At 42.9% G+C, this 26,545-nt stretch overlaps 1 protein-coding gene across 1 annotated transcript; it reads right to left on the bottom strand.

The window, feature by feature from the left end:
- Positions 1-13,724: 13,724 nt before the first annotated feature.
- On the bottom strand, positions 13,725-26,247 carry LOC123076543 (E3 ubiquitin-protein ligase BRE1-like 2). Its single transcript, XM_044498733.1, has 16 exons — positions 26,086-26,247; positions 25,914-26,001; positions 25,575-25,805; positions 25,302-25,469; positions 22,929-23,122; positions 20,021-20,113; positions 19,795-19,914; positions 19,532-19,718; positions 19,274-19,434; positions 16,950-17,026; positions 15,720-15,914; positions 14,989-15,043; positions 14,702-14,839; positions 14,328-14,530; positions 14,072-14,234; positions 13,725-13,882 (listed from the first exon to the last, which is right to left on the bottom strand). The coding sequence occupies exons 1-16, from the start codon at positions 26,245-26,247 to the stop codon at positions 13,751-13,753; spliced, it is 2,367 nt and encodes a 788-aa protein (XP_044354668.1). The 3' UTR covers positions 13,725-13,750.
- Between the last annotated feature and the right edge of the window lie 298 nt (positions 26,248-26,545).

Below are 26,545 nucleotides of genomic sequence, written 5' to 3'. Positions count from 1 at the left end.
GCCTGGCGCGCCCCCTACAAGTGGACGCGCCCCCACCCTCGTGGGCCCCTCGAGCGTCCACCGACCTACTTCTTCCTCCTATATATACCCAAGTACCCTGAAACCTTCAGAGAGCACCACGAAAAACTATTTCCACCGCCGCAACCTTCTGTATCCGCGAGATCCCATCTTGGAGCCTTCGCCGGCGCTCCGCCGGAGGGGGAATCAACCACGGAGGGCCTCTACATCATCTCCAAGGCCTCTCCGATGAGTCATGAGTAGTTTACCACAGACCTTCGGGTCCATAGTTATTAGCTAGATGGCTTCTTCTCTCTCTTTGCATCTCAATACAAAGTTCTCCTCGATCTTCTTGGAAATCTATTCGATGTAACTCTTTTTGCGGTGTGTTTGTCGAGATCCGATGAATTGTGGGTTTATGATCAAGTTTTTCTATGAGAAATATTTGAATCTCCTCTGAATTCTTTTATGTGTGATTAAGTTATCTTTGCAAGTCTCTTCGAATTATCAGTTTGGTTTGGCCTACTAGATTGATCTTTCATGCAATGGGAGAAGTGCTTAGCTTTGGGTTCAATCTTGCGGTGTCCTATCCCAGTGACAGCAGGGGCAGCAAGGCACGTATTGTATTGTTATCATCGAGGATAAAAAGATGGGGTTTATATCATATTGCATGAGTTTATCCCTCTACATCATGTCATCTTTCTTAATGCGTTACTCTGTTCTTATGAACTTAATACTCTAGATGCATGCTGGATAGCGGTCGATGTGTGGAGTAATAGTAGTAGATGCAGGCAGGAGTCGGTCTACTTGTCACAAACGTGATGCCTATATACATGATCATGCCTAGATAATCTCATAATTATTCGCTTTTCTATCAATTGCTCGACAGTAATTTGTTCACCCACCGTAATACTTATGCTATCTTGAGAGAAGCCACTAGTGAAACCTATGCCCCCCAGGTCATTATTTTATCATATAAGCTTTCAATCTACTTTTATTTGCATCTTTTACTTTTTCCAATCTATATCATAAAAATACCAAAAATATTTATCTTATCATATTATCTCTATCAGATCTCACTTTCGCAAATGGCCGTGAAGGGATTGACAACCCCTTTATTGCGTTGGTTGCGAGTTCTTGTTTGTTTGTGTAGGTGTGTGGGACTTTTGAGGAGCCTCCTACTGGATTGATACCTTGGTTCTCAAAAACTGAGGGAAATACTTACGCTACTTTGCTGCATCACCCTTTCCTCTTCAAGGAAAAACAACGCAAACTCAAGACGTAGCAAGAAGGATTTCTGGCGCCGTTGCCGAGGAGGCTTCCACCAAGTCAAGTCAAGATTGGACCTCCCGCCAACGTGCGATTTCTGGCGCCGTTGTCGGGGAGGTCGTCGCTCAAGTCAAGACTTACCAAGTACCCATCACAAACTCATCTCCCTCGCATTACATTATTTGCCATTTGCCTCTCGTTTTCCTCTACCCCACTTCACCCTTGCCGTTTTATTCGCCCTCTCTTTCCCAATCTCCTCTCTCTTTTCCGCTTGCCTTCTTCTTACTCCTCGCTTTTGTCTGCCGTTATGTCTGAAATTGGGGAGATTATCGTCGATATGGACAATAATGATAACATGGAAAATTCTGATGCTCTTGCTGAAGAACCCCCTATCTTGCATACTAAAAAGTTTCGAATCGGTAGTGGTAATATTATTGGAGAAGGGGTTATTCAAGATTTCTTTACTTGTGTCGGTGCTTTACCTTCTATGGGTAGTTCTATCTTGCATAGAACTAGTAGTCTTGCGGATGCTATTGCCATGCTTATAGTTGAACTTGAAAGACAATTTATGCACATGCATCCTTGCATACAAAGAATTTTCCTAGAATTTTCTAATATTGAGCATTCTTCTGTTAAGCGCGCATCTACTATCTTTTTGGCACATTAGTTTAGATTTATAATAAAAGAAGCCAAAGAAATCTTCGCGCACTATAGGGTGGACTCCGGTCGTCCTCCCATAGAGGCGATCCTCTTCGATCAAGAGGAAATTATGTGTTTCCAATCTTTTGACTATATCGCTTTTAATGAAAACCTTAGAAAAAAGGTTCCTACCAATGTTCTAGTTGATAGAATTTCCGAACTTAAAAATGATTTTGCTATTCGAAATAATGAGTTAGGATATTCTATTGAGTATAGGCTTACGAAGTTCTGCCAAAAGAATGTTTATAATGATGAATTGGTTGTGCAATATGAAGGGCCCAAGGAGGAACCTATACTTCCCGAGATTGATCTTGGGGACTTCTGTCCCATTAAGTTTAGCCCTTTTGATTACTTTTGCTTGCCTCAAAGAAAACTTGCTGCTGAACGTAGGGAATATGAAATGAGTTTTCGTGATCTATCTTACTATTATGGCACTACTTAGATCTATCCTCGCTTTTATGCCTAGCTAGGGGCGTTAAACAATAGCGCTAGTTGGGAGGCAACCCAATTTTATTTTTGTTTCTTGCTTTTTGCTTCTGTTTAGTAATAAATATTTCATCTAGCTTCTGTTTAGATGTGTTTTTATGTTTTCATTAGTGTTTTTGCCAAGTAGAACCTATAGGATAACCTATGGTGTTAGTTAATTTGATTCTGCTGAAAAACAGAAACTTTGCGCGCACGAAAACAATTTTAATAAATCACAGGAATGTGCTTTTGCATTTATTCTTTTTTCTGTAGATCAATAGACAAATTTCCTAGGACGTCCTATTTTGGTAGGATTTTTGGAGTTCCAGAAGAATTTGGAAGTTACAGATTGCTACAGACTGTTCTGTTTTTGACAGATTCTTTTTTTCGTGTGTTGTTTGCTTATTTTGATCCATCTATGGCTAGTATCGGGGGGTATGAACCATAGAGAAGTTGGAATACAGTAGGTTTAACACCAATATAAATAAAGAATGAGTTCATTAAAGTACCTTATGTGGTGGTTTTTCTTTCTTGCACTAATGGAGCTTATGAGATTTCCTGTTGAGTTTTGTGTTGTGAAGTTTTCAAGTTTTGGGTAAAGATTTGATGGATTATGGAATAAGGAGTGGCAAGAGCCTAAGCTTGGGGATGCCCATGGCACCCCAAGATATTCAAGGATAACCAAAAGCCTAAGCTTGGGATGCCCCGGAAGGCATCCCCTCTTTCGTCTTCGTCTATTGGTAACTTTACTTGGAGCTATATTTTTATTCGCCACATGATATGTGTTTTGCTTGGAGCGTCATCTATGATATGAGTCTTTGCTTTTTAGATTTCCACAATCATCCTTGTTGTACACACCTTTTGGGAGAGACCCACTTGATTTAGAATTTATTAGAATACTCTATGTGCTTCACTTATATCCTTTGAGCTAGATAGTTTTGCTCTATGTGCTTCACTTATATTTTCTAGAGCACGGCGGTGGCTTTATTTTGAAGAAATTGTTGATCTCTTATGCTTCACTTATATTATTTTGAGAGTATTTTAGAACAGCATGGTATTTGCTATGGTTATAAATTTGGTCCTAGAATGATGAGCATCCGAGTTGGGTATAATAAAAACTGTCATAGAAAGTGCATTAAACACTATGACCAATTTGATGCTTGATAATTGTTTTGAGATATAAAGGTGGTAGTGTTAGAGTCATGCTAATTGGGTAATTATGAAATTGAGAAATACTTGTGTTGAAGTTGGCAAGTCACGTAGCATGCACGTATGGTAAAAGTTGTGTGACAAATTTGTTGCATGGAGTGCTCTTTTAATTGTCTTCCTTATGAGTGGCGGTCGGGGACGAGCGATGGTCTTTTCCTACCAACCTATCCCTCTAGGGGCATGCATAGTAGTACTTTTCTTCGAGGGCTAATAAACTTTTGCAATAAGTATATGAGTTCTTTATGACTAATGTGAGTCCATGGATATACGCACACTCACCCTTCCACTTGGCTAGCCTCTATTATACCGTGCAACCTTCGCCGGTATCATGCACCCAATATTTACCTTCCTCAGAACAGCCACCATACTTACCTATTATGGCATTTGCATAGCCATTCCGAGATATATTGCCATGCAACTGTCCACCGTTCCGTTTATTATGAGACGCTCCATCATTGTCATATTGCTCTTTGCATGATCATGTAGTTGACATCGTATTTGTGGCAAGGCCACCTTCATAATTTTTTCATACATGTCACTCTTGATTCATTGTATATCCCGGTACACCGCCGGAGGCATTCACGTAGAGTCATATTTTGTTCTAAAGTATTGTTGTAATTCTTGAGTTGTAAATCAATAAAAGTGTGATGATCTTCATTATTAGAGCATTGTCCCGAGTGAGGAAAGGATGATGAAGACTATGATTCCCCCACAAGTCGGGATGAGACTTCTGACTTTATAAAAATAAAAGAGGCCAAAGAAGCCCACCAAAAAAAGAAAAAAAAAGGAAAAAAGAAAAAATGATAAAAAAAGAGAGAAAAGAGAGAAGGGACAATGTTACTATCTCTTTTCCACACTTGTGCTTCAAAGTAGCACCATGATCTTCATGATAGAGAGTCTCCTATGTTGTCACTTTCATATACTAGTGGGAATTTTTCATTATAGAACTTGGCTTGTATATTCCAATGATGGGCTTCCTCAAAACGCCCTAGGTCTTCGTGAGCAAGCAAGTTGGATGCACACCCACTTAGTTTCTTTTGTTGAGCTTTCATATATTTATAGCTCTAGTGCATCCATTGCATGGCAATCCCTACTCACTCACATTGATATCTATTAATGGGCATCTCCATAGCCCGTTGATATGCCTAGTTGATGTGAGACTATCTTCTCCTTTTTGTCATCGGGTTGTGCATGATGGGAGTATTTTTTGTAATAGAAATGAAGCATGGCCTAACTATATGATTTTGTAGGGATAAGCTTTCTTTGGCTATGCTATTTTGATAAGACATGATTACTTGTTAGTATGCTTGAAGTATTACTATTTTTATGTTTTATGGAATTTTATCTTGAATCATTTGGATCTGAACAATCATGCCACAATAAATAAAATTACATTGAGAATTATGCTAGGTAGCATTCCACAACAAAAATTCTGTTTTTATCATTTACCTACTCGAGGACGAGCAGGAATTAAGCTTGGGGATGCTGATACGTCTCCAACGTATCTATAATTTTTGATTGTTCCATGCTATTATATTACCTGTTTTGGATGTTTATGGGCTTTACTTTACACTTTTATATCATTTTTTGGACTAACCTACTAACCGGAGGCCTAGCCCAAATTGCTGTTTTTTTTTGCCTATTTTAGTGTGTCGAAGGAAAGGAATATCAAACGGAGTCCAAACGGAATGAAACCTTCGGGAGCGATCTTTTTGGAACAAACGCGATCCAGGGGACTTGGAGTGGACGTCAAGCAACAGAGGAGGCGGCCACGAGGGTGCCCGGCGCGCCCCCTACAGGTGGGCGCGCCCCCCACCCTCGTGGGCCCCTCGAGCGTCCACAGACCTACTTCTTCCTCCTATATGTACCCAAGTACCCTGAAACCTTCAGAGAGCACCACGAAAAACTATTTCCACCGCCGCAACCTTCTGTATCCGCGAGATCCCATCTTGGAGCCTTCGTCGGCGCTCCGCCGGAGGGGGAATCAACCACGGAGGGCCTCTACATCATCTCCAAGGGCTCTCCGATGAGTCGTGAGTAGTTTACCACAGACCTTCGGGTCCATAGTTATTAGCTAGATGGCTTCTTCTCTCTCTTTGCATCTCAATACAAAGTTCTCCTCGATCTTCTTGGAGATCTATTCGATGTAACTCTTTTTGCGGTGTGTTTGTCGAGATCCGATGAATTGTGGGTTTATGATCAAGTTTATCTATGAGAAATATTTGAATCTCCTCTGAATTCTTTTATGTGTGATTAAGTTATCTTTGCAAGTCTCTTCGAATTATCAGTTTGGTTTGGCCTACTAGATTGATCTTTCTTGCAATGGGAGAAGTGCTTAGCTTTGGGTTCAATCTTGTGGTGTCCTATCCCAGTGACAGCAGGGGCAGCAAGGCACGTATTGTATTGTTGCCATCGAGGATAAAAAGATGGGGTTTATATCATATTGCATGAGTTTATCCCTCTACATCATGTCATCTTTCTTAATGCGTTACTCTGTTCTTATGAACTTAATACTCTAGATGCATGCTGGATAGCGGTCGATGTGTGGAGTAATAGTAGTAGATGCAGGCAGGAGTCGGTCTACTTGTCACGGACGTGATGCCTATATACATGATCATGCCTAGATAATCTCATAATTATTCGCTTTTCGATCAATTGCTCGACAGTAATTTGTTGACCCACCGTAATACTTATGCTATCTTGAGAGAAGCCACTAGTGAAACCTATGGCCCCCGGGTCTATCTTTTATCATATAAGCTTTCAATCTACTTTTATTTGCATCTTTTACTTTTCCAATCTATATCATAAAAATACCAAAAATATTTATCTTATCATATTATCTCTATCAGATCTCACTTTCGCAAGTGGCCGTGAAGGGATTGACAACCCCTTTATTGCGTTGGTTGCGAGTTCTTGTTTGTTTGTGTAGGTGCGTGGGACTTTTGAGGAGCCTCCTACTGGATTGATACCTTGGTTCTCAAAAACTAAGGGAAATACTTACGCTACTTTGCTGCATCACCCTTTCCTCTTCAAGAAAAACAAACGCAAGCTCAAGATGTAGTAGAGGCCGGCGTGGACCGCGGCGAGGAGCCACAACCCGTGGCTCAGACGATGATGAAGACGCGGGCGAGGCCACGGGCGTCGGAGTCGAGGGCGCGGTCGACGAAGCCGATGGTGCGGTCAAAGAAGCGCCAAAAGGACCGGCCGTGGGCGGCGACGAAGGCACCGACGGGGCCGAGAGGCCCGGCTCCTCCTGAGCCGGTGAGGGGGTCCGCGAGGCTCGCGGAGACCCAGCTGAGGGCGATGCCGTGGTTGGGGATTAGACCCCTGAGGGCTCAGCTAGGGGCGAGGCCTGGAGTAGGGCCGGACTGAGGAGGCCGGCTCCTCCTGAGCTGAGAGGTGAGGGACCGGCGAGGCCTTGGAGGCCGACTCCTCCCGAGCCAGGGAGCGAAACGCCGAGGGTGGCAGGGCCGTGACCGAGGATGGAGAGTCCGACGGGGCCGCAGCCGCTCCCAAGCGACTTGGTGGAGGGAGCGCAAGGGCTCCATGAACACGTCGAGGAGGGGCGTCCGGAGACGGCGAGGAACGCATCAATTCCTGCTGAAAAGGAAAAACAACCTCATCAAAATAAACGTGCTGGGACGCGATCACACGATGGGACTCCGGGTCGTAGCAGCGGAAGCCTTTGGTGTTGGGTTGGTACCCAAGAAAGACACAGGCAAGGGAACGAGGGGCCAACTTGTGCGGTGCCGTGGCTGTGATGTTAGGATAGCAAAGGCAATTGAAAACATGAAGATCATCATATGACGGAGGTGACCTGAATAGGAGATGATGAGGGGTGTAGTTCCACCGGGGTTTACAAGGCTGGATGTTGATAAGAAGTGTAGCTGTGGCAAGAGCATCGGGCCAAAACCGGGCAGACATGTGTGCGTGGGAAAGTAAAGCGCGAACACTCTGGCATGCTCGTCTTGGTCATCTCGGCGCCGACGTTCGTTTGCCGTTTTCCTACGCGAGAGGCATGACAACTGTGTGCCTCCGATTTATTACCTGAAAATGGAAAAGTCTGCAAAACTTTATGAAAAATGTCGGCACCGAGATGACCAAGACGAGCATGCCAGAGGGAGACGTCAGTGTGAAGTGCGACGGGACCACTGGTCATCGTTGGGCCGCATGGATAGAGATCGCCGGGGGAATCACATCGGTGCAGAACCTTCCGGGAGTGGGCATCCTTAACAGAAAAGCCATGTTTGTCAAACTCAACTGTAACAGGATGTTCACGAGTAAGAGTACGAACGGAATATACATTTTTGATTAAGGACGGAGACACAAGAACATTGTTAAGAGGTAATGATGACGATGGTAGGGGAGGGAAGACGCGCCATGGTGGGTGATGGGAAGCGTAGAGCCATCACCAACGACAACGTGAGAGAAGAACGAGTACGGAGAGGCATGAGAGAGGATGCCGCCGGTGTAGTTGCTTGGGGAAGGGGCGGTGTGGAGAGCGTCTAGGAGGGTCAGGTCATCAGAGTAGCCGGCGGGGGCGACACCGTAGGCCGAGTGGCCGCATAAGAGCTACCAGGGCCGGAGCCACCCGGCGCGGCCAGGAGGGCCTGGTGATTGGCCGGGCGAGGGCCAAGGAGGCCCGGAGCAAGTGCCTGAGGGAGAGGCATGGAGTTGGCATGCACCACCCCGGTCCAGGCGTTGTACCTCGTGAGCCAAGGCGGGGGCGCCGAGGCCGGGGCAGGGGCGGGCGCAGGGGCCTGGTGGGGCTGGGACCCCCGCGTTGCAGGCCCGCCCATCGCGACCCCCCCGTCTCTTCTAGCGGCCACGGTCGGGGGCGGCTGGCGGCTGTGGAGTTGGCGCACGAGGAGGCTGCGGGAGGGCAGCGGGGCCCCCGACGGTGCCGGCGTGGAGCGCGGCGAGAGGTGCCTGCCAAGCTGCGTGACGGAGACGCTTCTCCTCCATCCACATGTAGGTGACAACCTTTGCAAAGGAGGACGTGGCGTGGGAGAGGTTGGCGGCGGACTGGCAAGGTCAGGGTGGAGGCCGCGGAGGAAGTTGGTGAGGAGGACCGAGTCATCGATCACCATGCCGACGTCGCGAAGCTCATCGGAGAGAACTTTCAGCTTGGTGAAGTACTCGTCGATCGTGAGATCATTTTGCTGCATAGTGAAAAACTCCCCTTGGAGTAACACGCGGCGCTGAAGCTGATTGTCGAGGAAGAGGTCGCAAAGCCGCGTCCATAAGACGTGCGCAGATGGGTCGTGGCAGTTCACCATGTCAAAGAGCCCGCGCAAGATCGTGAGGAACAACCACTTGATGATACTAGCGTCGACGGCCAGCCACTCGTCGTCGCCTTTCATGTCGCGGATGTCGATGCTCCCATCCATATGCTCGATGAGGCGGTAGGAGCGGAAGAGAAGCGCGAAGTATATGCGCCAGGCGTTGTAGGAGGGGGAGTCGAGCTCGAGAACGACAGGAACGTGGTCTTTGATGTGGAGGTCGTTGAGGCGATCGGAGGTGAAAGCGAGGACGGTGGTGGAGCTGTCGAGGGAGGAGGTGGATCCCAGCATGATGAGAGAAGGGGGCGGCGATGGCGGCAGGGAGGGTGGGAGATGCGACGACGGCGGCTTAGGAAGAGAAGCAGCGGCGGCGGCATGGGAGGGTTAGGGTTTTGTGGCGGCGGCAGCTTGAGGAGGGAAGCGGCAGCGGCGGCGTGGGAGGGGTTAGGGTTCGGGTGCAGCGGCGGCAGCTTGGGAGAAAGCGGCGGCGGCGTAGGAGGGTTTAGGGTTTAGTGCGGCGGCGGCGGCAGGGAAAGAGGAGGCGGCGGCGGGGTGAGACGCGGCGGTGGCCTAGGACGGAAGCGATGGGGATCGGTAGAAAAATGATACCATGTAGAAGACTATATGATGCAACTCAATTGTATTCATCGGAGTCTGTTACAATATATACAGGTGGCGTCTTGCGTGACAAGCCAACTAACCCTACAATATCTCTAGGAGTTAACCTATACAAGGCTAGAGATGATAAGAGAATCAGTCATTAATAAATACAGATATTTCGCAGTTCAACACCATGATCCGGAAGACGAGGCGGAGGCACCTTCTTGAAGATGGAATAAGGTCCACCCTATATAGCCCCATTCTGGCAATGCTTCTAGATTAGTTGGAGGCCGTGTGGAGGTGTGTCTCCGACAGATATCGTGGGATCCGATCGGCGTTTGTCTTTGGTGGATGCACTTGGATCCGGTTTTCGTTTGTCTACATCTGTGTATCTGCTGGATCCTTCTGATCTAGGCTTCTCTTCATTGATGTTGGTTGCGGTTCTGGTGCGCTGGTCTTATGGGGTCTTAGCACGACGACTTTCCGACTGTCTACTACAACAATGTTTGCCCGGCTTTGAGGAGGCCGATGACGGCGGCGCGCCTTTAGCTCGCTCCAGTGCTTGTAGTCGCCGCTAGGTGGTCTATACTTACTTATGATATTCTTTGTACTACCTTTGACAATTGATGAATAGATCGGATGATTTCTGGCCAAAAAAAAGTCTGTGCAAAACCCATAAGATATTTCAATAGATAAAATGTTTTGTAGGTGAACTATTTGCGTTCTTTAGATACGGTTTATCTCTTAGAAAAATGTCCAAAACAAAATATTGGTATGTCAAATAAATTGTTCGCATGACTTAAAAAAAGCGACTAAAACTAATACTCTACACCATGTATGCCAAATAAAGTGTTCATGCAACTTCTAAAGTATGTATTGACAGATATGAAAAATATGTTATTTTACGGTAACGAAAATGGTCTTGTGTATTTATAAAATGTTCGTGCGACTTCTAAAAATTATTCTAACACACAAAGTCTTACACAGGATTTTTACCTTCTGCTTTCAAGTATGATAAACTATTCAACTCTACTTCGGAAAAAAGTTCGGTAATCATTCAAAATGTTATTGGTTCACGACATACAAACATGACAAAGTTATTTGTGTTGAAATTATTTCACTTTCAGAAAATATATACACCTGTGAAAAAATATATTACTTGAACATTGCATAAAATACATCAACAGACTGTACTGGTGTCCCTGCAAAAAAAAAGACTATAATAGTGGAACACATGATTTTTTTTCTAAAAAATAAGTAAAAAGGAGAAGAAAGAACAATGAAAGAAGAAACAAAATAGAGAAAAGGGGAAATATAAACTGAAAAGAAAATACATGAAATTAAATACAGATACTGGATAGAAGTGACATCAAACAAGAAGCAACATCTGGATAGCACAGAGTATCCCTCAAAAAAAAAAACTCCAGCAAGAGCAGCTTTGCAGAAACAAGTGTTGCTTATCCCTGTTCATCATATCCTAGCGGGTGAACCTTCTATTCATTTCTTATCTATACCTACTAATAAAGCAAGGTGCGTTGCTCCAATTTTTTCATCCGTTCACCGCTAAAAGATTTTTGTTATATATATATATATATATATATATATATATATATATATATATATAAATAAGCAGGGTGTGTTTCTTCATTTTTTCATCTGTTCACCGTCGAAATTTATTGTTCTATCCGGGGTGGTACTAAATATTTGTGCGTCCGCCTGTTTTTTACTTTAGCAATCCGGATTTTTCGTATTTGGGCCGCACACGCACTGGCCCAGCAGAGCCAGCCCACTTATTTGCCTGCTCAGGAAGCTGCGAAGACACTATTTGACGCCCATTGCGGCAGATAGTTAGACATTCGGACGGGGCGCACAAAACCGTGCCGGCCCGTTTCGTTTTTCCTTCCATTTATTTATTTTGACTATCTGCTGACTGGGAGTAAAAAGTTCAGAATTTTGTTTTATTTCCATATTTTCAGAAAATGTTCAGAATTACAATATTGTGTCCCCGCTTCTGAAAATGTTTAGAACAAATTCTCGTTCCCATTTTTTTCGAAATTAAGGACATATTAAAAAAGGTATTTTCGAAAAAATGCATTTTAAAAATATTCGAAATTCAAAAAAAATCTTGTTTTAGTAAAATGTTCACAAATTCGAAATAATGTCCGTGTTTAAAAATGAATTTTATAAAATTGTTCGGAATGTTCAAAACATGTTCTACTTTTAAAAGTCGGTCACAACTTCAAAAAACATTTGTGTTTTCATAAAAGGTTCATGTGTTCAGAAAATGATGCGGTTTCAGATTTTGTTCATGCTTTTTTTCAAATTGGATGGAATATTAAAAACGGTTCGTAATTTCAAAAATGTCCAAATTTCCAACAATATTCGGCAATTCATATTTTTTTAAAAATTCAAAAATAAATAAATCTGATGTTGTAGTATGTTCTTAAATATTCGCGTTGGCCATTCGTTAGCTGCAGGTGTCTGCTGCCATGGCTAGCAGCACATGGTCGAGTCTTTAAGGTCATCTTTTCGGTCGTTCAACCTGTCGTTTTTCTGGATTATTAGTCGTGCCCTGCGAACATAGGTCATTTTGGTGCCTGCCAGTAGCTGGCCCAGACAGGATTGGTTGTGCATTCCACGCGCTATTTGGTGCAACTAGCGTCATATAGTAGCTGCCACACAGCTGCCCCACGAAAAGCAAAAAACACACATAGATTTTGTTCCGTCCATTCCACACGTAGTTCCCCATTTTTTCGCTTATCCCCAACTGGGCCTACCACGAATTTCTTTTTTCTGTCACACTGACAAACAGCAACATATTAAGGCCGCGAGGGGATTGAACTATGAACCTTCCATATTGTGTTGACGGACAAAGCCAAAATTCTGATAACTTGCAATTATGATAGGAACACTCTCACCTTGGGACTTTATACTAAATCACACCCGTTTGTATATGTGCCTAAGTTGTCTGGAAATAAGAAGGTTATGTGATAATAAGGAAGTTGTCTCGAAAATCATGTGCAGAACGTGGTACTCCACAAATTATTGCCGGAGGTAACTTGCACATGCCAATAAAAGACAATATGCTGGTTGGCTATAGCCTATAATTAAAAAAATTGTGGGCATCTGCTAATAAAAGAGAATATGCTGGTTTTGCTCTAATTAATAAAAAATGTGGGCACATGAGCGCAAAAATAGTCAAAGAGAATAAACCCTGCTAATGAAGGAATATTCATGCCTGGTGATGCGCTAATTATGTCAATCAAACAAAATGTATGCGCTGCAATTAGTAATCCTCCGGTTATATCGTCGTAGGTGAGAATAGTCGAAGCAACCGTGCCTTGAAGGTCGCCCGTGTAGCAACCAAATGAGAATGCAACCACAACTTCAAGACGGAGGTGGACCCGGAGGAGAAAAGGACATCAGTTGGGTGGTCGCCACCACACCGACCAACCCCACCACTATCAAGATCTCGCGGGCCAACGATGGCAGAAAGCAGGCTAAGCGACAATATAGATCGGGCGTTGTGTTCACATAGAGGACGTGGAAGAGTGTGTGCGGGGATATGGGGAATGCTGAGATATTATTTTTCTTCCGTTGCAACACACGGGCATATTTTCTAGTTTACTCCTAACTCACGTCAAACCATCATTGCAATGGCCCTCAAGTATTGACGAGTCAAGAGTGGAGAATCTGGCACACTCGGACTCGCTAGGAAGAGACCATTGGACAAACAAAAATCACACAGGCAATAAGGTTACAACAAACTTCTTTTGACTTCAGTATTTTTCGACATCTGCATGGCACACAGCTGGTTTTTCACGGTAGATCAACGGTTGGGAGGCCATTGCGCACATACAATCCGCTGGAGCACGTTCGCGCGCTATCTTAAAGGGTTATATTTTTGGGAGTACCTAGAAGTCATCTAGATGAGACGTAATTTGGTCTCATTTACCTGGAAAACAAGAACGGACGCACCCCACGTCAGCATACACGTATCTTATAGCATCACATCCAATGGCTATAAAAGGTGAATGAGAACAAATTAAATCTCATCTAGATGAGTTCTAGCAAAACTGCATATTTTTACTTCTTTGCTGGATCTAAGCGCCCCCATGAGAAAACCGGAAACTATTACATATCTACAAGAGACAATCACGGAGAGCAGGTTGGTGCTGTCTGCTGTCCCAAGGTACCAACTACTACCAGGTCATCCAACCCAGCTGACTTCAGATCTTCACCTCTCGCACATCGTTTTGCCCAAAAGGGGTGCCGCAGCCCGGGCACTTCCGGTGGCGTAGCTCGAGGTTCCTCTGGATACATGTTGAGCAGAACAGATGGAAGCATTTGGCGATCACAACCTGCCAACAACCAACAAGGGAACATCAGCAACAGGTGGTCACAACTTTAAGATCTTAACACAGAGAAACTGAAACTTCGGTGACATGTGAACACAAATGAATGTGGATCTCAGCTTCTAAAATCCTGGGTCAGGCACAAATCCGCGCCATTCAAACATATGCTGTACGATTCAATGGACAGTTAGTTACCTCTTTGGGCCGGTCAAAGCACACGCCACACTTGAGAATAGCCTTGCAGTCTTTTATCTCGTCCTGGAGCTTCTGGATAGTAGCTTCTTCGTTCTCGGAGGTCAGCTTCATGACCTCATTCTTCACCTCCTCGTATTCTTCCTCGAGCTTTCTCTTCTCGCTTCTATAAAATAGCAAAAGAATGTAACAAGCCCTGGTGGCAGAACAGCAAGACCAACTTGGAATAAAAAACTAACACCACACCAGCAAGCCTAACCTCTCACGCTCCAACTCCGTTCTGAGCTCAGCTATTTTTTTCTGGTTTTGCTCATATTCTTTCTCAGAAGATCCAACAGCGGACCGAAGCCACTTGAGCTCCTTCTCTGCTTCAGATACCTCCAGCAGAGTCTTTTCAATGGTAACTGCATGATGCCTATTCTCTGAAGAAGTTTTTATAGCTTGTGCGACATAGGCTTTCATCTGTAAGGTTTATTCAAATAAAGACACTTCAAAACCAGCTCAGTGGTAAACACAGGCACACACAAAATATATTCTTTTAATACAATATTCGCTTTGACGTGATCTTCAAATACTGTTGGCAGAAGCAAATTGAACTATTGAAGAACACATAGGGCATGAGTCAGATATTACCTGCTCTTCACCACGGGCGAGTTTTTGTTTAGATGACTCCAGTGAACTGTTAACCTGACGGAGTTGCTTCTGTAAAAAATGCTTTTCAGAGAGAAGGGAAGCAGAGGCTTGCTTTGTCTTCACGCTGTCTGATACTAGCTGTTAGATGAGAAACTAATAAGAAAAGCAAACAACATATCTTCTGGCAATGCAACAGAGTATAAATGATGTGAGGTAGAAGTGCATGGTTAATAAGGCAAGGTAATGCACTGGACTACTGCCCCAGCATCTAGGTGCTAGCCAGAGACGTGCTGCAAGGCCACACTATATGAATCAACAAGTAGCAGCAACTGGAGTAAGTAGCTAATAGATAGAGATGAAAAAGGGAAAAGAGAAATACACCATGCCACCAAGCCCAACAGCCGCAGCTGTCACCATGCTTGTGCACATGGAGCATGTAACAAGATCCTAGTGGTGTGTTGCTATATTGAGGGGGGTGCGGAGATCATACAAGGGATGAAGCTGCGGAGATGATACAGCATACCAAGTCCTAATTGAACAATAAAATATCTACTGGTTCACAAACATAACATATACTGTCAGCTGTCACAAAAAAATTGTACCAGGAAAATATAAAAGCTCGTTTAAACTACTGATCACTAGAACTAGTTGGATAATACTTGATAGCAAGCAAGATGAGGATTATTGAGATCAAATTAGGTTTTAACCTAGTTGGCCAAACAGGACAGCAAGGCACATACTATATGCATTACTAGCTGTATATAGACGTATTTCGATGCTAGATACATCCATTTGAACATCAACTAATTCCGGACGGAGGAAGTATGTATTTAACACACTCAACAACTTTCACATCATCAATAGCATCAACCAGGATGAAACAACTGCAATAATTAAGATCCTGATCCCCTCAATGGAAATCTCGTTTGAAATAGTAATGCAAGTAACTGGAGAACTATTTCAATCCCAGTAAACTGGAGAACACATATCGAATTTTCACTAGGAGAAGATAACTGACCTTTCAGATGCATCTACATCAGTCCTTAACTCTTCCAGTTCTGCTTCAGCAATGCAAAGCCTTCGCTGGCATGCAGTTTCGGCTTCATTTGCTGCTTTTACACGAAGCTCAAGACTATGCTCTTCTAGACTAGTTCTCAAATATTCAGCCTGCTTGCGAGCTTGATTTTCTGATTCCTTGATCTCTGTAATTGTCCTAGATTCACAGTAGATAAAATAAGAATCTAACAAATGATGCAAAGTATATTAGTATGCAAAATTGATGAAAGCTTTGAATTGACAATCATTCTATGGACCGTTTTCAAAGGGGAAATCAATGGGTATTTGGTAATGGAGGAAAGCGTAGAGGTAACCAACCTATGTTTTTTTTTCACTTTTTGAGTTCTTAGACTATATGATCAATGATTTTTATTCCTTGCCATTTTGAACACTTCATTTTCAGTGATCTAAACTAGTATATTTTTCTTTCGGCATTTACAAATGTCACATAGCACCTATGTCAGCTAGTGTTAGCAGATTGCATCCAAATTAACACTCTCATCATTGTTGAAGTGTATATATGGATTGCCTAGCCCTTTCCATCAGTTTGACTTTTGGTTACGTTGGCTAGTGCATGAAGCTTAACATGGTATCGGAGCCTAAGGTCTCAAGTTCAAGTCCTGGCTTTCGCAATTTATCCAAAAATTGTGGCTGCCCCCCTCTATGTCCACGTATAGGCCTCTTGAGCCATACCTCTTCAGTCTATTCACGTGTTGACTTCCCGTGTCACACGCGAGAGGGGGTGTTGAAGTGTATATGTGGATTGACTAGCCATTGCCATCAATTTGGACTTTTGGTTGCGTTGGCTAGTGCATGAAGCTTAACAATCACATGTTTTAACAACTTAATAGATTTAACCTGATCGCAAATTTTCATATGTAAAGTATATAGCGGAAATTGAGGATTAGAGTAAAGATGGACTTCTTTTAGGCATACACTAGAACATGTTTATTCAGAAGAAAAAAATGCATTGAATGATGGTAGAACTTTAAGAATCATAAAGGGATGTGTCAACTTTATCTCTTGTTCCCAAGGTGTGGTAAACTGTAAATCCCAAGTAGAAAACATTTTCTAACAGAGACTTTCAAGAATCTGGTGGAGGACTACGTGATCATTTAAGAGAATGGCATAAGTCACAATCATCAAAAAGCAACACAACTGATAAGTGATAACGATAACAATCAAGTCATACCTCGACTCGGAACATTCTTTCCCATACATATCCACAATAAATTCCAACTCCTGATTTTCCTTTTCCAACGTCTCAATCTGTTGAAATTTCATTCAGAAAACATGAATGGCAATCCAGACACAATGCAAAGTTGCAAGAGCTTGACTTCGGACCATCGAAGGGCAATACTTGTTTTTCTTAAGAAAATGAAAGATTTTTATATTTACGCTCATATATGCAACCTCTCTTAGTTGCATATTCACTACCAGATGTTTGTTTGCCCACAATTTTTTTAAATTTAAGGGCCCATACTTTAGTTGCATATTCACTACCAGATGTTTGTTTGCCCACAGTTGGAAAATAACAACAATTTCAGGTAGCTAGTTGCAAAAGCTGAATATACACCAATGCTTGAAAGACTAAGAACTAACTGTTAATCCATAATATATTTTCAGAAACCAGGTATCAAGTAAGTACTAATCTTGACAGATCTGGCCTTATTTAATGACAAGTAGAGATAACCTAATGGTGCATGATATCTCTTTTTAAAGAATGGCTTTGTTATAGAGAGCAAGGACTAAATCTTCACCGGTAGCATGTACCCTAATGGACATAGAGATAGCAAGGGCTACTCTTGACAGATGTGACCTTATTTAATCATATCTCACTCTAGCGTAACTAATTTTATATTTCCTTATATATAATTGGCTTAAGGCCCAAGCTACTTGCTCTCCAAGTTGCTCCTTTGGCCAGCAATGGGGTGAGTCTGCGCTAATAAGTAATAACAAATCAGATATAATTGCTTGTATAACATGAGTATACCCGAGAGTATTGAGTTAATCCTATTTTTGTAAATAATCACCCAGCTTTAATAAAGCAGAGACAACCTGAAGATTATATAACCTTTCTCTTCACTTCTCATTTTGGAGATCAGACACGGTCTCTGATACAAATAATTAACTATAACTTTTCATATACTTTAGAGATAAAATATTCAGGAAAATGACATAGAATAAATTTTATGACAAATATTTTTTTTGAGTGACAAACATAAACACTTCTGCATACTATATTGGGGAAAGTAAACGTACATACAGAGGTGGTTGCTTGAGCTAGGTTTTAGATACTTGTGCATCTGGAAAACTTCTCAAAAAAGTCACATATGTGCATCTGTAATAACATGCTATATTTTAGATTTGGTTGGTTTAAATTGAGTTGGTTATGTGCTAGCACTGCTACAAAATATAGCGAGGCCCTTCTCCAAATGCTACACAAGTTATAGCATGCTAATAGCGTGCTATATTTCAAAATAGCGTTTGCAAAAAAATCCAAATATATCTAGAAATAAAGTATTTAAGCAACTATTTTTTTTCCTAGGAGCAAGCAATATATGCCTACAATCCAATATATAACACAAGCACACGTTTCAGTTCAGTCAAAGTATACAAAGAGAGGAAAGAAGCAAACTTGGTACTCGTGGCACGAGCTTCAGTTTAGTCCAGTACAGAGTATAAGTGTATAACACAAGCTACATCAGTACAGATTCAGAACAAACTTGTATACTGTATAAACACATCAGAGTCAAAACAAAGCGGTCTTGTCGTGGAAGAACGATAAAAGAGTCAGAAGGGTAGTGGTCGTGGGTTGGTTTCAGCCTTTTGGGCCAGATGGGCTCTGGTTCTCTCACTTTTGCCTCGTGAGCACGTTAAAACGTTAAACGTTACAACGTTATAGCGTGGTTAGCGCGCTATATACGCCATTAGTGCCGTAGGGGCAGAATTTGGCATAACGTAGCTTCTCCCTTCCAAATATGCTATAACGGGGTTATAACTGCGATATAGCGTGCTATTTTTTTCGTTGGCTAGCAGTCAACTATTTAAGTGATGACTTTTGATGACTTTGCTTCTTTGTAGAAGGCGATCAGTAAACAAACTTCCCTTGACCAGCTATTCTAGTGTTACTACCCCAACTGGTTACCCCTTCAATCAAATTTCGTTCTACCTTAATCCATCTTATTCCATTTCCAACCCCTTGTTCAACTCGGTTCATGACACGGTAAGAATGGACTAGTTCAGGTATGTGGAGCTTTCTTTTTGTACTTGATCTATATGTCAGATATATGAATGCAGAAAATAACCTATCAGATAAAATCAATGCAAAGTGAGTAAATATGTACAGGAATCACAATGAAGAAACATAAATGATTTATTTTTCATTACACACTGTGTGGCAATCTCACTACCAAGCACAAACATGTTAAGTTTCAGTGACATTAACAGACATGGCAACAGATGCAGACTGAGATCCAGTTTGGAAACATCGATAGATCCAGATCAATGGCATACCTTCTTAGCTAACAAGGTTCTCAACGATTCAGCTTCTTCACGTAATGTAAGTGCTTCAGAAGCCGCATCCTTTGATCTATTCAATTGATTCTCCATCATTTCCATCTCTTTGGAGAGTGCTGCAGCCATGACATGAATCTCATCCTTGAAGTCTTTTTTACCTAGACAGTGGTGGAATTGAGAACAAAGTATATTACACTGCAAAAGGAGGTTAACCCACATCTCGATTTAACAAGCCACTAAGTCAGGCCTCAATACCTGAATCCTGCGATGATTCCTCAACTTTGATCTCAAGATCATTCTTCTCAGCCATGGATTTTAGAATCTGATGTTCCAGTTCTTCGATTTTGGCCTCATAAGCGGTAATGGATTGTTTAATATTGTCGACGGATTCTCCTTTTGCACACATTTCTTTCTCCCTTTGCAAGAACTGGTTCTTATCATTCTAAAGTCAAAGAAAGGAAAAGCTGGTCAAGAGAAACCTTGCAAAACAACAGCACAACAGAAGAAAAGCATATTACCTGTAATACTTCAACCAAACCCATGTATCGTTCTATCTCAGCATTCAGATGTTGTAACTGATCGCTAAGAATTGTATATGGTTTTGATGTGAAAATATGGTTATCGTCTTTTAATTGACCGTGCGCACATAACACCAGAATGCAGATTATAGGAATAAGAAGACCCAGGATACAACTTGAAAGTACAACAAATATGTCAGTCATCCATTACAAAGAAGGTGCCAACCTGCAGATCTTCTAACTGCTTAGACAGTATTAGATTATCCTCTTGAGTCTCATGGAGTTCAAACAGGCGGTCTCCTGCAAGATAAGATGAATGCTGAGCAGATAAGGCATATAAAAAGCATATATGCAATGGAATTCGGTCTGGTTCAAAGTACCACTACTAGGGAAAACCCTAGTAGTAGCGCGGGTTTTGAGGCTATCAGCAGCACGGGCAGCCGCGCTACCAATAAGGCGTTACAACTAACTGTTAGTAGTAGCGCGGTCTGTACCTTCACTACTACTATGGACTATATCAGCAGCGCATTTCCTTATCGCACTACTATTAGTTAGCTGTAGCGCTTTCCTGGCCCCGCGGCTATATCTTCCATCACCCCCCTCCCCCTTCCTACCCCGTTTCAGCTTCAATAAACTGCAATTTCCAGATACTAGGTACTACTAGATATCAATTTCATAAAGCATTATAGGTACTAGATAGTACTCCCTCTGTTCCAAATTACTCGTCGTGATTTTAGTTCAAATTTGAATTAAAACCACGACGAGTAATTTGAAACGGAGGGAGTACTAGATAACAATTTCATATATACTGAACATGCATCCTCAAGCAGTATAAGGTGATCATCATATGTAGTTCTAGATGATATCGACAACGATCATCATATGTAGTTCTACATGATATCGACGACGATCATCATATGTAGTTCTAGATGATATAGCCACACACACATATATAGTTCTAGATGATATCGATGACGATCATCATCTTCAAGCCTGGGCGGTGGGTGTTCCTGATAGTAATTAGGATGGCCTGTCCAACACGAAGATTCTTGCCAACAAGGAATCTCTTCCACCCAACCGAGTTTAAGTGTGTGCGACCATCTGTGTCCATGCGGTAAGTACAGGTGGTGACGGAGCCCCTTGCGGTAAGGCGTAGTCCAGCTAAGCCTTCTTCATCAGGCTCGATACCACAACTCACACATAGGTTCTTTGGCAATTTCTGAATAATAAAAACATATCAATTAATAAATAGCCTCGCACATACTCTTGCAAATATATTTCTATTAAGTCTAGATTTCTACACTATCAAAAGACATAGTACTATGCAGTTGTACTAACTAATCATGAATTCTACTAATAAGTATATATGGATTATCTACACTATTAATAGTTCCTTGGATTCTACACTAATAAGCATGTGATCAGACTCTACACTAAAGCATATCATCGACTAGATTCCACAAAGCATTTGTAAGTATAACAATGAAGCATATATATATCATCAAATTACTACAGTCAGTACGTATAACATACATTTCATGCCGATCGACCATGGTACTTGTCAGGCGGGTCACGAATGGCACCCCGACAAAGTCATCACGTGGCGGAATTATGTCCCATAGGTTGCACACCTCCTCCTCGCCCAGCCTCATTCTCTGAGCTACGATGGCTTCATGAAGTGGGTTCTCATCATCTTCATCGAGTGGGTCCTCATTATCTACATCATCTTCGTCATCTTCATCATCTTCCACCAGGTTGATATAAATGACAACCAGCTTGGGTCTTTCTGCTCTGAAGGAGAAGCTGACCAACTCACCCCAGTAAGACGCATGCGGGCGAGGAAACAGGCCCATCCATCTCCTCCAATCCGCGACATATTGCGTCATTTCTCGACCTCCATAGTGTACGGCCCCCCAGGAGCCTCAAATGTCACAGTGTCTCCTGTCAGCTTGTTGAATTTCAGCCTCACATTGCATGGGACGATCTGTGTAAAAAAAGCAAAATGACACAATGCAGTAATGCCAACACTAAAAATAAAATAGTTGTTACATTTCATATAATTTCTTACCGCCGCATGATGAAAACTCGGCTGGAAGTAGATGCCGAATAGCTTGCCAGTTGCAAGGCTGCTGGCGCACCTTGACTTGCACAATCGACATGGTGGTGGTGGTGGTGGCGCCATTTTCCTAAAGCAATATGAGCAAGGATTAACGATCCACTTCACAGGAAAGAAAAATAATTGTTAAATCAAAATGTTCTATAAATCAACTAAATCAACTAGCCTATTAAATCAACTTGCCTACTAAATCAACTAAATCACAATGTTCTATAAATCAACTAAATCAACTAGCCTATTAAATCAACTAAATCAAAATGTTCTATAAATCAACTAAATCAACTAGCCTACTAAATCAACTTGCCTACTAAATCAACTAAATAAAAATGTTCCTAATCAACTAAATCATATGAACTAAATAGAAATGTTGCATATGAACTAGCCTACTAAATCAAAATGTAGCAGGGAGGAGGGGTTGTGGATGGAGGAGGGAGGAGGGAGAAGGAGGGGCGACTGGAGGAGGGAGGAGAGAGTAGGACGGAGGAGGGAGGGCGGAGCGAGGAGGGGCCGGCCGGCGGCGAGTCGAGGGAGGACGGAGGAGGAGGGCGGTACTGAGTCCAGCGAGGAGGAGGAGTTGACGGCGGTGCAGAGGGAAGAGGGGTAGGCGACGGCGGCTGGCGGGGGTGACGGCGGCCGGCGGGGGAGGACCGGCGCGTGGGGGGGGGGGGGTTGAGTGGGAGATGGAGTGAGTGTGAGTGTGAGTGTGTGGATCGGATAGAGGAGAGAGCGTGGGGTGGAGATAGCTAGTTTTTGCAGTAGCGCTCAAAAGGTAAAGACGCTACTGCTAAACTACCTAGCAGTAGCGCACTCCGAATTAACGCGCTGCTGCTAGAACTAGCTTCGCGGCGGGGTCGTGGGAATTATAGCAGTAGCGCGGCTTAGAGGAGCCGCGCTACTGCTACGTTTATTTCAGCAGCGAGTATTGCCTGAGCGCGCTACTGCTACATTGCAGCAGCGCCTTAATTTAAAACTCGCTACTGATAAGATCATGTGTATAAGATTTTCCCTAGTAGTGTACCTTAGCTTCTTCAATAGCATCTTTGAGATCTCCCCAGCCCATGTTTTTGGCTGAAGATTTATCAGCCGAAATAGCACCATCCACAACGTTTGGACCAGACATGTTCATTAGCGAACCTCCATGCCTCTGCAACTGGAGAATAACCAACTTCCGTCGACTTTCCTCAAGCTCCGCCATGGTTTCCTCTAGCTCTCCTGCATAAGCACATGAATATGGATTGCTTTGCTTTAGAATCAAAGCTTGACCAGTTTTATAGCTCAAAATTTGGAAGCACTGAACAAGATAAGTTTTTTTTTGTTTTGATTTGGCAAGGGTCTGTTAACATATCTTAGTACATTTCTTCCAGTTCTATTGGCAGCAAGTTTTAGCACAATTAATGCCACAAATTATTTCCGTATGAAATATGCAAACTGTGATGCAAGGTCAATCTTGTCAAGAATGCAAAGTCGAGCTTGTTGTGAAAAGGGGCAGCTTTAAAAAAAAGGGACCAGGCAGGACTAGTCCTAGGTGGCATATTTTAATAGAATAGGTAACCTTGAGCATCACGCGTGTGAGACTCGAATGCGGGTGGGCTGGCTTTGCATTTGCGCGCCTTGCCAACAGAACTTTTAATCATCCAGATGACAGAAGGAAATGGTATGTTTTAAAATTAAGCCAAATGCATTCGTGTATTGTTACCTGATTCGCGATTTGCTATTTGGCTTCACGATTAGCTGCCTCAGCCCGTATCGGGTTCACTAGGAGTTGTACATCTCTGATTCGCGAATCGGAGATCGGATTCGGCAAATCAGAGATTGGGGTTCGGCGAATTGAAGGTCGGGTTCGGCAAATCAGAGATCGGGGTTTGGCGAACCAAAGGCCAGGTTTGGAAAAATAGAGATTGAGGTTTGGCTAATCGAAGGTCGGGTTCAGCAAATCAGAGATTGGGGTTTGGCGAATCGAAGGTCGGGTTTGTCAAATCAGAGATCGGGGTTCGGCGAATCGAAGGTCCGGTTTGTCAAATCAGAGATCGGGGTTCGGCGAATCGAAGGTCGGATTCGGCAAATCAGAGATCAGGGTTCGACAAATCGGAGGTTAGGGTTTGTGAACACTAGATCTTTAGGCACAAACATTAAAGTAGCACATGTTGCTGCACACAGAAACATTGGAAAATAGGCAAAGCAAGAAACAGGCCTAGTCAGCCCACATAGCCCATAAACGATCCTGGGTCCCAACTACCAACTCCCATCCCTAATAAGCATCGTGACTGCCTACCCTGCCGAGCATGGAGCGCCACCCCTCCAGTTTCTTTGATCTGCTTGCAAAAAGCTTTCCTTAGGAATTCTATCAACTCCATCTTCCTCACCTCATCCACACATGGTTCACGGCTATGGCTGCAGCCGCAGCCCATACCCTGCCAACCTACTCGAGAGCACCCAATGGTGACGTTCAACTCGATCTACTCCACATGAGATAGCTGCATGGCAATTCCCTCCATTTTTCTCTCAATCTCCTTGGTTGGAATCTAATGGTCCACCTGAATGATCAGTCACTGCATCCTTACTGCTTGGCACCAAACTCGAATCCCAATCGATATGAGAGTTTTTACGGTACCCTGGTACTCCCTCAAAGTAACATGGAGTACCAGTTAAATCTGACCACTCATATTCAAGGGTATTATAGACTTTCTCAGATATTAAAAGGGTACTTTTGTTTAACCTAATAGCTGGAGATTCATGGAAGTTGCCGCCGCCGGGATGAACGATTTGCCGTGCTAGTGCTTATGTACGCGGGAAGGATCATCAATCAATGAGTAAAAAATATCTAGTCATCCATGCATGAGCACACACTGAATCAAGTAATCGGTGGTTTGGCCATGGATTTCCGTTCCATGCAGCCCGTGCAGGGCATCAGTTCAACGATTGGACAATAAAGGATCAATCAAGCAGCATTCCGGATCGACTAAGGCACGGCGCGTCCTATGCCCCAATCACAGTGCCGGCCAGCGGCCGTCGTCTCAGTTAGTAGAGCAGAGCCGCCGTATCCTTCTTGTCATGGCCTGACTTTTCTTGATTAGATTTAGAATTTACTAGCGAGAGATTACCATTTTACCCTTACTGCCTAGGTACTCCCTAATTTTCAGCGAGGGTACTCCCAGATAGTTAAGTTAGAGTACCAGTTAATTTTATCTACTAGATTAGAACGAATGGACGGTCCACACTAGTTTCAGGGTACCGTAAAAGAACTCATCGATATTGGGGTTTGGGGTTTAGAGGGTGGTTTAGGGAATCTGGTAACTACGGAGAAGATAATAACTGAGAATGCCCAGATATGCACACGAGACAAAATTTAACAAATATATCAAATGAGGAAAGGAATGACATTTTTTAACACCTGAAAGATGCTTGATTTCCTGCAATTCTTTTGAGTAGCTGCTTCTGAAAGCCTCAATCTCATTCAGATACCTTTTATGCTTCTCATTGACGATAGAAATAGATTCACAGACGTTGCCAACCACCTCTTTCAAGTGATCATTGTGGTTTTGAAGGGCAACAACAACATCTAAATTAAATAATGAAAGTTCAAGCGGATGGGTAGTTAGCAAATAATAAAGGTGCACTGGAAAAAAATGGAGGGGAAAAGCCAGATATTACCTTTTGTCTTTACCTTCATTTGACTTCTCTGCATTTAAAGCTGATGACAAATATTCACTTCTAGCCTGTTGTGCAGCAATAGCCTCTTGAAGGGACCTCATCAGAGCAAGAGTGGCCGAACGGCGCAAAGCAAGAGCTTCTTCAGCAAATTCCAACAAGCTATTGTCACCCTTTTTTCCATAATTGTTGGACTTCAAGAGCATGAAGAGAAAAATTTCCTCAGAAGGACATGACTCGATGGATTCTGAGCAACAAAAAAGAACACACAATCAGCTAAGGCAACATCGCTACTGAAACAAAAAAGAACATCCCAAAAAGCAACATTTAACACGTAAACAAATAAGCCAGCAACCTTCTGACAACTCTTCATGGTCAAGTGCAGGCAAATTATTCAGTCCGCCACCAAATCGAACTCCAAGCAGGATTAAATCATCAACAAGCTATAATTAACATATATTAGTAAGAAGCATTACGAACCGGAAAAGAACCATAAAACAGAGTTTACACGACTCAGAGGAAAGAACCTGATTCCACATCTTATCCAGGGAAATCAGAGTATTGTCATGAGAAGATTGTTCATTCCTCAACTCCTTGAACTTAGCTTCCAAAACATGCATTTCAGACTTCTGTGCTTCCAATTGCTGCACCAACTTCTGGTTTTCATAATGAAGGGCTGTGGCATCCATCTTTAAAAAAAAACACAGAAAGTTAAGTCCTACAACAGGGCAGCAAGAAATTAACAGGTTTGCAACCAGATTAATGTCCGCTAACCAAACTTTCCAAACTAATTGACCAATCTTATAGAGGCAAGTATTCGGTCAGTCTTGTCGGTTTGCTAAAATTTCTAGCCAGATTTCAAGTTGCAACACAAATTTAACTTCTAAATGTACTAAATAACTTGAAAATCAAAATGTATCAAAGTTAGAAAAAAAATGTTAAACTGGGAACAGTGGGCGAGCCCCCTACAGGTCAAAATTAATAGTG

The sequence above is a fragment of the Triticum aestivum genome, chromosome 3D (assembly GCF_018294505.1).
Source record: "Triticum aestivum cultivar Chinese Spring chromosome 3D, IWGSC CS RefSeq v2.1, whole genome shotgun sequence".
Lineage (NCBI taxonomy): Eukaryota > Viridiplantae > Streptophyta > Magnoliopsida > Poales > Poaceae > Triticum > Triticum aestivum.
Note: the sequence above shows the minus strand (reverse complement) of the source record. Positions and strands in the feature narration are given on the sequence as shown.